General features: G+C 48.0%; 1 protein-coding gene across 4 annotated transcripts in view; it reads right to left on the bottom strand.

Moving 5' to 3' along the window:
• The window catches only part of KCNH7 (potassium voltage-gated channel subfamily H member 7), a 398,373-nt gene that overhangs the window by 186,551 nt on the left and 199,678 nt on the right, over positions 1 to 12,144 (bottom strand). For all 4 annotated transcript variants that reach the window (XM_075609207.1, XM_075609205.1, XM_075609209.1 and 1 more), the window contains exon 3: positions 3,463 to 3,618. In XM_075609207.1, the coding sequence (XP_075465322.1) occupies positions 3,463 to 3,618 (156 nt within the window). The remainder of the gene's footprint in view (positions 1 to 3,462; positions 3,619 to 12,144) is intronic.

Below are 12,144 nucleotides of genomic sequence, written 5' to 3'. Positions count from 1 at the left end.
TATTGAATATGAGTAAAAACCATCATTTGCTATATTTTCCAGCCCTCTCCAGCAGTGGACAATCGAGAAGTTTCATTTATTTGCAACGCATGTACCTCTGGCAACAAAAGGTGTTGTGTGTCAAAATATTATAATATACTATATAGTCCTTAAATAAAACACAGCCGCACCACAATCACATTTATTATTAACTAGCTGAGAGACCCGGCGTTGCCCGGGATGTAATGTTCCCGTTCCTCTCTCTCCTCCCCCCTCTCTCTGTTTGTCCCCCATTCACATCAATCCAGTCCCCCCCCTCCCTCCCTCCTTTACAGCTTCATGTAGCGTGTGTGCGTCAGTCACTGTGTGTTTGCTCGCGCGTCAGTGAGTCTGAGGCAGAAACACAAACACACACAGACTGACTGACGCACACACAGTCAGTGTGTGCCTCAGTCAGTGTGTGCGTGCGTCAGTCAGGCTTTGTGTGCGCGTCAGTCAGTGTGTGCGTGCGTGCGGCAGTCAGTCAGTGTGTGCGCGCGGGGCGTCAAAGGCAGGGGGGGGCGTCAAAGGGAGGGGGGGGGCGTCAAAGGGAGGGGGGGGCGTCAAAGGGAGGGGGGGGGCGTCAAAGGGAGGGGGGGGCGTCAAAGGGAGGGGGGGGCGTCAAAGGGAGGGGGGGGGCGTCAAAGGGAGGGGGGGGCGTCAAAGGGAGGGGCGTCAAAGGGAGGGGGGGGGGCGTCAAAGGGAGGGGGGGGGGGGCGTAAGGGAGGGGGGGCGTCAAAGGGAGGGGGGGGCGTCAAAGGGAGGGGGGGGGCGTCAAAGGGAGGGGGGGCGTCAAAGGGAGGGGGGGGGCGTCAAAGGGAGGGGGGGCGTCAAAGGGAGGGGGGGCGTCAAAGGGAGGGGGGGGCGTCAAAGGGAGGGGGGGGCGTCAAAGGGAGGGGGGGGGCGTCAAAGGGAGGGGGGGGCGTCAAAGGGAGGGGGGGGCGTCAAAGGGAGGGGGGGGCGTCAAAGGGAGGGGGGGGCGTCAAAGGGAGGGGGGGGCGTCAAAGGGAGGGGGGGGGGCGTCAAAGGGAGGGGGGGGGCGTCAAAGGGAGGGGGGGGGCGTCAAAGGGAGAGGGGGGGGGCGTCAAAGGGAGAGGGGGGGGGCGTCAAAGGGAGAGGGGGGCGTCAAAGGGAGGGGGGAGCGTCAAAGGGAGGGGGGGGCGTCAAAGGGAGGGGGGGCGTCAAAGGGAGGGGGGGGCGTCAAAGGGAGGGGGGGGGCGTCAAAGGGAGGGGGGGGCGCCTCAAAGGCATGGATTCCTCCCCCTGCATTTCCTGCAGTGGACAGGAGGGGGGGGGCAGTGGACAGGAGGGGGGAGGGGCAGTGGACAGGAGGGGGGGGGCAGTGGACAGGAGGGGGGGGGGCAGTGGACAGGAGGGGGGGCAGTGGACAGGAGGGAGGGGGCAGTGGACAGGAGGGGGGGGGCAGTGGACAGGAGGGGGGGGCAGTGGACAGGAGGGGGGGGGCAGTGGACAGGAGGGGGGGGGCAGTGGACAGGAGGGGGGGGGGCAGTGGACAGGAGGGGGGGGGCAGTGGACAGGAGGGGGGGGGCAGTGGACAGGAGGGGGGGCAGTGGACAGGAGGGGGGGGCAGTGGACAGGAGGGGGGGGCAGTGGACAGGAGGGGGGGGCAGTGGACAGGAGGGGGGGGCAGTGGACAGGAGGGGGGGGCAGTGGACAGGAGGGGGGGGGCAGTGGACAGGAGGGGGGGGGCAGTGGACAGGAGGGGGGGGGCAGTGGACAGGAGGGAGGGGGCAGTGGACAGGAGGGGGGGGGCAGTGGACAGGAGGGGGGGCAGTGGACAGGAGGGGGGACAGGAGGGGGGACGCAGTGGACAGGAGGGGGGACGCAGTGGACAGGAGGGGGGGGCAGTGGACAGGAGGGGGGGCAGTGGACAGGAGGGGGGGGGCAGTGGACAGGAGGGGGGGGCAGTGGACAGGAGGGGGGGGCAGTGGACAGGAGGGGGGGCAGTGGACAGGAGGGGGGGCAGTGGACAGGAGGGGGGGGGCAGTGGACAGGAGGGGGGGGGCAGTGGACAGGAGGGGGGACAGGAGGGGGGACGCAGTGGACAGGAGGGGGGACGCAGTGGACAGGAGGGGGGGGGCAGTGGACAGGAGGGGGGGGGCAGTGGATAGGAGGGGGGGGCAGTGGACAGTGACACACACACACACACACACACACACACACACACACACACACACACACACACACACACACACACACACACACACACACACACACACACCTCAGTTGATGCGCCCTTTCTTTAGTTCCGTTTGGCGCCGGAGGTGGGGAGCGACACCTACCTGTACTTCCGGGCGCCGCCACCGTCTGACTCGGCGCCGCGAGGGAGGAAGGGGGTCCGCCATCTTACGCGCCGCGTGGCAGCTGCGGGAAGCGAGGTGATTTGGAGCGGGGAGAGGTGATTTGGAGCGGGGAGAGGTGATTTGGAGCGGGGAGAGGTGATGCCGCTGGGGAGGGGGAAGAGGTGATGCCGCTGGGGAGGGGGAAGAGGTGATGCCGCTGGGGAGGGGGAAGAGGTGATGCCGCTGGGGAGGGGGAAGAGGTGATGCCGCTGGGGAGGGGGAAGAGGTGATGCCGCTGGGGAGGGGGAAGAGGTGATGCCGCTGGTGAGGGGGAAGAGGTGATTTGGAGAGGGGAGAGAGGGGAGAGAGGGGAGAGAGGGGAGAGAGGGGAGAGAGGGGAGAGAGGGGAGAGAGGGGAGAGAGGGGTGGGTGTGTGTGTGTGTGTGTGTGTGTGTGTGTGTGTGTGTGTGTGTGTGTGTGTGTGTGTGTGTGTGTGTGTGTGTGTGTGTGTGTGTGTGTGTGTGTGTGTGTGTGTGTGTGATTTATTTTTTTGGACCTTTGGCCCGTCACTCCGCCTCAGGCCAATGAGAGGTGTGGGGGGCGGGCCAAGGGGGTGGTGTGAGTGTGTGAGGCCAATGAGAGGTGTGCGGGGGCGGGCGGGCCAAGGGACCAATGAGATTGCCGCTAGGGACACCGGACATCCAGCAGGCATGCATGCATGCATGCAGGCAGGCAGGCAAACATACAGTGCTTTCACTAATATAGTATAAGATTTGTCATCAGATCAGGTATACTTGCATATTGAAGCTCTATATTTGCAGATCTTCTGTTTATTCCATTTTTGAGTGCTGGGAACTACTGTTTTGTTTACTAACCAGAATAGTATGCCACAAAACAAAATGCACACACAACCATACATAAATCAACAGACACACACATGACTTCAATTAAGTCAATTTCTTCCAGCACCAAAAAGTGTCTTAAGGCAGAAAACTGTTTGGTAAATATGGCCCATAACCTTGTATAAAATATGGGACTGATACATTAAGGTTTCATTTTTCTACCTTAAAAGTAAAACTTTTGTACAGATCTGACCAACACCAGTAGCTAAATTAAACATAATGTTTCATTTTCTACTTACGATTTTCAGTTTTGACAGGAAGGATCTGGCTTAGCTTCTCGGGTGAACCAGGAGTCTCAATTTTTTCCACATATTCGAAATTCATAATAAACATCATTGCTATTCCTTCTTGATTTTTGACTGGTATTATGTGTGTGGTGCAAGGAAAAGTGGATCCTGGAAAAAGAAGGAAATAACTCGCCATTAGAGATCAAGCTTTGGAAAAGGCTTTTTTTGGGCACAAAATTAGTGCATGTCAAATACAATTTCAATTGCACTTGTGTGTCTATGTACTGAGTCAGTGTTTGTCAACCAGGGTTCCCCAGGTATCACTAAAGCAGGGTGAGCAAACACTTTACATCGAGCCCACCTTTTTATCCGTGATATTAGTTGAGCCCCACATGCCTGGTGTAATCCAAATCAGATAAAAAAACAAAAAACGTTATTAATCCGTATAAAATATAAATATGAATACAAATATGTAAAAATACTATACATTTTTAAAACAGCAAAACATGACAAATGTTATGTTTAAAAAAATAAATCAGAGTACTACTATAATAATGTAGCCCTTTTTGTGAACCGGCCGACCCACCCAATCTCACATTGGCCCCTCGTGGTCTAACCGGTCCCTTTCCCTGCAACACACCTGCTCTAAGGGACTACTGATACTGCATAACCTGTGTGGCTCCAGGAGATCTGAGCCTCCGCTAGCTGGGAGCCTGGGGAAACCCTTACCATTACCTGGTGCAGCGCCTCCACTTACCCAGGATCCCCCTTTAGGAAAGATAGCCCTGAATAAGAAATACCATAACACACGTAGATATAAAACAATAGCTAACACTTTACTTAATAACACATAACACAGTACATAACATCATAACATAACCGGATGCTCTATCCGCATCACCTCAGCCCAATGTCTGGTATTCCCCACCCAGTGTCCTGTGATCACCCCACACCCAATGTCTCGTAGATCCTACGGAAGGTCGTGGGTGACTGCGCAGTCACTATGTTAAGCTAGGGCCAAGTTGGTGCACTTAGAATACTTGAGATACCTTCCGAGCACTCCGATGCTCGGGACCGCAACCACTTCTCAAAGGGTCAGACGTCCGTCTGATCCTTATTCAGGTCTTCCGCCGGGAACCCCAACGAGGGTCCCACCGCTTCCCGGAAACTCCAACCGAATCACGGCAACACCACCGTCGCACGGGCACAGCAACCGCCTTCCTATCACTAACTACTACGAGAGTGACAGCAACCCTAACCTAGGGCCTGTCCCTGAAGAACCGCAACCTGGGATGGCTTGGGGAAAACTCCTAGGGCCTGTGAACAATAACCTGCCCCCCCTTCCCCTAGCTATCCCGTCCTATCTGTAACTGACAACTAGCTATTAACTAGCTACTCCCAAAGCACCTGCTCTGACACACACACAGACAGCTGCAATCACACACAGCCACCTGGATCCCGCAGCACATACACTGCTAGCACACTGTGCCTCTTTGACAGTGCCCACAGCTCTCTCCGCTGCGGCCCTGCCAAACCAGCACCTTCCACACTCAAGGGTCACCTCCCTAGCTAAGGCCGTCCCTCTTCAGTTACCCCCTGCCCTTACCCGGGAATTGGGGCCTGCCTGGGAATCTAGGGAGAACCCTTACCTGATGCAGGAGCCACGCGCTCCCTGCACCCTTCCTACACCTTCCTCTGCTCTGCCCTGACTGACTGTTGCAAAGCCCGGGAAATGTATCTATATTCCCGGGCTGAGCTTCCTCCAGCCCTATTGGCTACACTCAGGCACCTGATGCCTGTTTCCCTAAGCCTCCTGTGAATTGTAGTTCCCAGGGGCTGCCTAAAGCATTGGGGCCGCGTGCGCGCTTCCCTTGCGCATGCGCGAACCCCTAATGGCCGCCTCACTCTCCCTCTACACTTCCCTACTCTCGCGCGATCTCTCCCTATCCCTGGAGTCCTATCGCGCGCTTCCGCCCTACTGCGCATGCGCGAACCTCCGCGCAATGGCGGCGCCTTCTGCCTAAGCCGCCGAGCCGGTGGCAACGCGATCGCGGCCTTAGAGACGGCCCGATCGCGTCCCCGGCAACCAGACTGCACCGCTCCCTGCACTGGCCCCCACCCTCGCGAAGTGCCGGCGGGTCCGTCGCAGCCTCCGGCGGCACCCGCTACCTCACGGCACTCGCGGAGAGGGGCCAGGGATTCAAATTTTACCTCGGGGCTACAATAAGATAATACTGAATGCAATTTTTTTTAAATTTGGCAGCAGAAGAGGGTAGTGGGAGAAGAGGACGGAGGACTGCTAGAGCGGAGCAGGGCTGCATAGAAGTTGGATGGCGGGAGCGAAGCAGGGAGGCAGAGGAGGAGGATGGCAGGGGAGGAGCATGCTGTAGCATCGGCAGACACTAGAAGTTGGTGAAGACTTCCGGGTCGGACCATAGGGACGCGCTCCTCCCCGGCTGTTCTGCTTCACTCCAGCCCTTCTTTGCTCCTGCTGTCCAACTCCTCTGCCACCCTGCTCCACTCTGGTGGTCCTCCATTCTCTTCTCCCGCCGCTATCCTCCTCTGCCACTGCCCAGATCTGCTAACACCATCCTCCTCTCTCGGCATCCCCTTTAAAACATCTTGCGGCCCCCAAGTTTGCGCACCCCTGCCCTAAAGGGTTCTGTACAGTTTCAGGTAACAGGAAAATTGTGCCAAATACAGAAAAATTTACAATGCATCTGATCTCAGACACGCTATTAGAGAGGGTTGAGGTTCCTTACAATGCATCTGATCTCAGATATGCTATTAGAGAGGGTTGGGGTTCCTTCCAATGCATCTAATCTCAGACGTGCTATTAGAGAGGGTTGGGGTTCCTTACAATGTATCTTATCTCAGACGCGCTATTTGAGAAGGTTGTGGTTCCTTACAATTCATCTTATCTCAGACGCGATATTAGAGAGCGTTGGGGTTTCTTACAATACATATATCTGCGCCAACAGTGTCAAAACTGCATGTGTACAAAAAAAATAGTAAATTGCAGCTTTGTAGTCGGGAACTGTTCGACTTGTGTCTGGCAATATTGCTGCACAGTGTGCATATAATCCTTTACAATCAGCTGCTCTATGTTTATGTGTATATGTTCCTGTTCTGCTTTACCCTTGCAGTTTAACTTTCCCTTGTCACAATCACATCAGAAATAAAAGACAGAGGCTACACAAAGGAAGCAAACAGTCAACTTCTCTTTTGTCTACAAGATATCAATATAAAACTAAAAGAAAAACCAGCACTCAAATAGGGAAAAGGAAGAAAAAACTCACTGGTAAATTGCAGATATCTTAATTGAATGTGGTGTTAGATAGAACATGGTCACAAGGCTAATTCTTCCCATGCTTCTTCAGCAGGAGTCCATCCCGAAGAAGGGACAGTGGTACTTGACTCCTGAAATGCAGTGCGAAGTGTGTGGGAAAAAGTAGCCTTGTGACCATGTTCTATCTAATGAAAAACAACGAGGCAGGAATGCACTACAACCCAGTTAATTACTCAGTCAGTGACTATTAAGTAACCCATCATTCCTTGTCCTAATATAAACGGATGGTGCTCCCCTGGAGTAGAGTACATGAATAAACAAAAAGAAAGTGGGATCCCCAAAACCAACGGTAGTCCCAGAAACACCAAAACATGGGGCACTATTTTTCTGTTTCTGGGACTACCCTTGCGTAAAGAAACTGCTTGTGTTAAAAGAAAAAGAGCCTGCAGTAGGTCTTTTAACAACTGTAGCATTAACAATAGGAAACCTGTAAATATAATAAAAATCCTGAAATCCTGAACAAGAGATTTCCTTTTAAAATAGACAAATAATTTTAAGCTCTTTGCAAAGTGCTGAGCACACGGCTAGGATTAACTTTTAAAGACACGCTGAATAAAAAAAATAATAATTTTCAAAGCGCTTTTTTTTTTCTTTCTGGGCAAACAGCCAGTTGTTCCAGGCTTTTCGCCAGAAACCTCAAAGAACGGATAGCAGATAACGGGTTTCGCTGTCTTATTAATCCCTCGCGCAGGGGATTGTAACATTAGTTTAATGTTAAATATGAAGCTTTCCACGCTGTCCTAAAACTGCATTTTGTATGGGCTTTCAAAAATTAAATAACGGAATATTTCAAATTACTTATAAACACCAAGTCTATGCCAACAAGAGCATGTAATATTTTTCCACTCATTCCCCTGAATGCCTTCTGAAAGAAATCTCATATTCCTGCAAACTTCCATCAATACAAATTTATGCTATCCCGTTTCAACTCTGCCCTCTCTTAAACTAATAGAGATAGTAGGGTAACCCCTACTGCGGCCTCTTAAATGAAATGGTGATGTGAACGGTGCTTGGGTGTAAACTGTAGAGAATGAAGGAGAGAAGGAACCCAGTATAGCACTCAGGTTCACACTCTGGTGGTAAGTGAATGATTTAAAAACATAATCTTTATTAAACAGCAAATATAAAATATTGGTCGAACGACGTACTAAGGGTGGGTTGATCCTAAATAAAGAACACCATATTGGCTCTGGTTCAAAATAATTGGTGTGTGCCAGATGATTTTAATGAACCACTGGTACTGAGTTCACACAGTATTCCTAATGCGGATCTGTGTGGTGGGTGATTATTCCAGGTGTGTCCGGGTAAGTACTGAGATTGCAGGTCACAAGGATATAATATATATAGTACTTAATGGTAAGAGTGACCCAACTGATGGACATAAAAAACAAATACAATATGTATATCAGTGGTGGTATATAACAATCAGCTAAGCTCCTCAATAGAGAAATGTGTGTGCCCCTATCAGTGTCTGAATGACCTAAGGTTAACCCTTTGCATGCTATATTCCAGGGGTGTGTGGACCTATATTAACCAGCGTGGTGGGGTCAGAGGTGAGTATCCTGACTAAGGTCATAAAGGTCAGTATCCCAATCTGGGAGACGCTGATGATATGGGGCAGGCTGGTAACTTCACAATCAAACAGAGTGCTATTGTGGTGGAAGCTGAAGGAAACCTCACAGAAACTATGCAGCACCCCAATTCTGCAGGGCAGCTGCAGTGTGCTGTAGGTAAGTTCCCTCAGTACTGTTAATCCGGAACACTATCCCTATAATCACCTTTAGGAGGCTAAGAGTGACCGTCGGGGCACTTTTATCCTATGTTAAAACGCACTCGCAGACTACCGCATTAATTCGCGGTCTCTGGAAATCATGAGGAGGCAGTCCTGATCTGCGCGTGCACGTGTATGCTAAGGGCCGACGCGCGCGTTTCGCGAAGGGCTTTTTCAAGGCGAGTAGTTAGTATCATACACACAGATCCGCATTAGGAATACTGTGTGAACTCAGTACCAGTGGTTCATTAAAATCATCTGGCACACACCAATTATTTTGATCCAGAGCCAATATGGTGTTCTTTACTTAGGATCAACCCACCCTTAGTACGTCGTTCGACCAATATTTTATATTTGCTGTTTAATAAAGATTATGTTTTTAAATCATTCACTTACCACCAGAGTGTGAACCTGAGTTCTCTCCTTCATTCTCTCTTAAACTAAACAAAATATCTTCAAACTAAACAAAATATCTTCAAACATGCAACAGTTATAACATGAATAAAAAAAACAGCAAGCTTTACCCTACCTGTCTTATATGGCTTCTATACTGCTTATTTAACGGAGACAATTCTCACTAAAATAACTGATGACCTCCATGCTGCTAAAGACAGATATCATTACACTCTGCTCATATTACTCAACCTCTCTGCAGTATTTGCCATCACGGACACCCTCCTTTGAAGCGCTATGCACATTAATGGCGTTATATACATATATAATACAATACATTAATTCAAACAGTGCTTGTGAGCTTTTACCAGCATTTTTAAACAAAAACATTCCCAAACATATCTTAATCCTGTAGATGAGAAAACAGTTCTACATTACCTTGTTCTCATAAATAAACTGCTTAAGCACAGAGCTAGTTAATTTTAATGGGAATGCTTCACATTCTTTAAACTGTAAGGGAGAGGCTGTGCCCCTCCTTTCATTAAGATAGAAATACCGCAAACGAAAAAAAATGTCTCCAGTTTAAAAAGTATCCGCCTGGCCAGGACGAATAAACCTTTCAAACTATAACCAAGGACAGAGCTGAATATACTCCCTTTTTGTTGTGAGGTATTTCTTTCCTATATTCGGTGTACACCTTTTAAAATTTAGATTTCATCATGAGCAACTAATATTCATATTTTTTGTAATTATCTGCAAATGCATGGATGGTGACCTATACACATATGATAATCAGCATGACCCACAGTATCTTTCACACAAGAAATCATTCAGGAAAAAATTCACCAGGGTTCCAAACAAACTCTTTCACATAAGGTAGCGTGTTTTTTTTTTTTTTTTACAGAGACTTGCACTCTGAGCCCCCACGGGCGAAGCAGCACTTCCCTGCTTCTGACTCTGATAGTGGCACACTTTCTCCCAATGACCAAAACCACCACAATTAAAACAGACACCATTATTCTGAGCTATTCTTCCTTTTTGATTTCTGGGACCAGCATAAACCATTAGTAGCTTATAGAAAAATAGCTAAATTATGACAAATAATTGCAGATAAATAATAATACAATTCTTATACTTTACACAATATACAATGGTCGTTCAACTAGATCAGAGATAACAGTTCAGTCGTGCACAAAATTTACTGGACTTAACCAAAAATGTTGTCAAGGGCCTTTAACCCAATCCACAGTCACAATTTAGGTCTTTTAAATTCCCAGAGGGGGGGAGAGACAATGTAAAAATCACATATACTCACTTGCCGCCTCTGTGAATCCCCACTTCTGGACGCCAAAACTGAAGGAAAACCTTTATTCCTCGCCTAGGCTTCAGAACTGAGAGGAACCTTTCCTCTGCCAAGAAAGCTGAAGGCCTTGTGACTGGATACACAATCTGCACCGTTTGCAGCAGACTTCCCAGGAAGCTTTCACGCCCTGCAACTTGTTATCTCTGATTTTTGTTGAACTTACAGGCCCGGGAATACGAAAGAAATGAAATGTAACGCAAGCCAGGTTTCAAATCCTTTGTCTCAATTTATTACTCATAGGGTAATGACTTTTATACCAGGAAAGAAGATATTGGTTAGAGGCGTAACATAGGCGTAACATAGGCGCTTTGGCGTAGCTTTGATTAGAGGCGTGATTTAGGGGCAGGACATAATAGTGGCATGATTTTAGGACGAGTTTCTCCCAATACAGGCAATGTCTGAATACACAGCTTATTCACTGTCTGTTATCAAAAGAGACCTTGAATCTTTAGCAACTAAGTTTAACTATTTTGCCTCTTTCTGAGAACCAGTCTTTTGTATATTTGACTAAAAGAGCAGGAAACTGACAACACAAAAAGTATCTTAGCAATATCCTGAGCAGGGAGAAATGAAATGTAACTTGGCAGAAACTGAGTGCATTAGGAATTATATTTCAGAAAAAGGCTGACTACAGAATCTTAACTAGTTATGATCAGACAAAATGGATGCTTAACACAAGTGTGGATTCTGGCCTGAACTACTGGTCCTAACACCTTGGTTTTGGGGATCCTACCCTCTTTTCGTTAATTCCTCTTCTATCTAATACCCCATTCAATTCAGAAATCTGTAGTTTAGAAGTTTGTTTTTTCTTCCTTGTTCCTATTTGAGTTTCATATCTATTTTTGCATATGTGCATAATAGTTATATTTGTTCCACAGGATAGCAATAATTAAAATATATAGAGGATGCAGAATGCAATAATATCAATGTCAGAATACAAACAAGGTGGTGGATACAAAATGCTGACAATAGAAACTAGAAGCTATATAAATTGCTGATATTAAATGCCAACATTATTTTCATGCATGTCTGATTGCCTGAGCTCCAAGTTCAATTTGAAGCAAAATAGTATTATTATTTTATCTTAAAATTATTTTAGTCTTAAAAGTGGAGTAAAAGATTAGCAAGTTTTAGGTAGGTCTTCTAATTTGAATATTAAATGATTCACAATTTAATGATAAAAAAAGCATTTTATTGCAGTGGTGATGATAATGTCTGCAAAACACACAAAATCCACGGGGAGCATGGGGAGGAAACAAAAATAAATTTAAGTGCAGCAAAAAAAAGGCAACGTGGAAAAAAGCCTTCAAATGACTTGGCTCTAATGAATTAACTACTTACAAGATGTAAGAGTCAAATAGGCAGGGTTGACTCAAACAGTCACAGGTAAGTGGATGATGCAGTTGTCATCAGAGTGGATCGGGTCCCCAGGATCACGTACCCCAATGTTGAGAGAAAAACTGGCATAGCACAGATCACTCGAGATAAAATAGCTTTATAACAATAAAATATTATACTCACATTCTAACAATAAAATACGGGATGATAATGTCTGCAACATGCACGGATTGCAATAAGTGGATTAAATATCGCACCTGTTCCTCAAGTGCTCCATAAAAAAAAACGAAATACCACCTTACTGTAATACGTTAAAAAAGTAATATATATATATATATATATATATATATATATATATATATATATATATATATATATATATTAGCACCCCCCTTGAGAAAGATCTCTCTCCGGGATCAAAACGTTGGACTTATTGTACAAGTATTTGTGTACTTTAATAAATATTTTCATTACTGAACT

This window comes from Ascaphus truei, chromosome 7 (assembly GCF_040206685.1).
Source record: "Ascaphus truei isolate aAscTru1 chromosome 7, aAscTru1.hap1, whole genome shotgun sequence".
NCBI classification, from domain to species: Eukaryota; Metazoa; Chordata; class Amphibia; order Anura; family Ascaphidae; genus Ascaphus; species Ascaphus truei.
The sequence above is the reverse complement of the archived record's forward strand: the minus strand, read 5'-3'. Positions and strand labels throughout refer to the sequence as shown.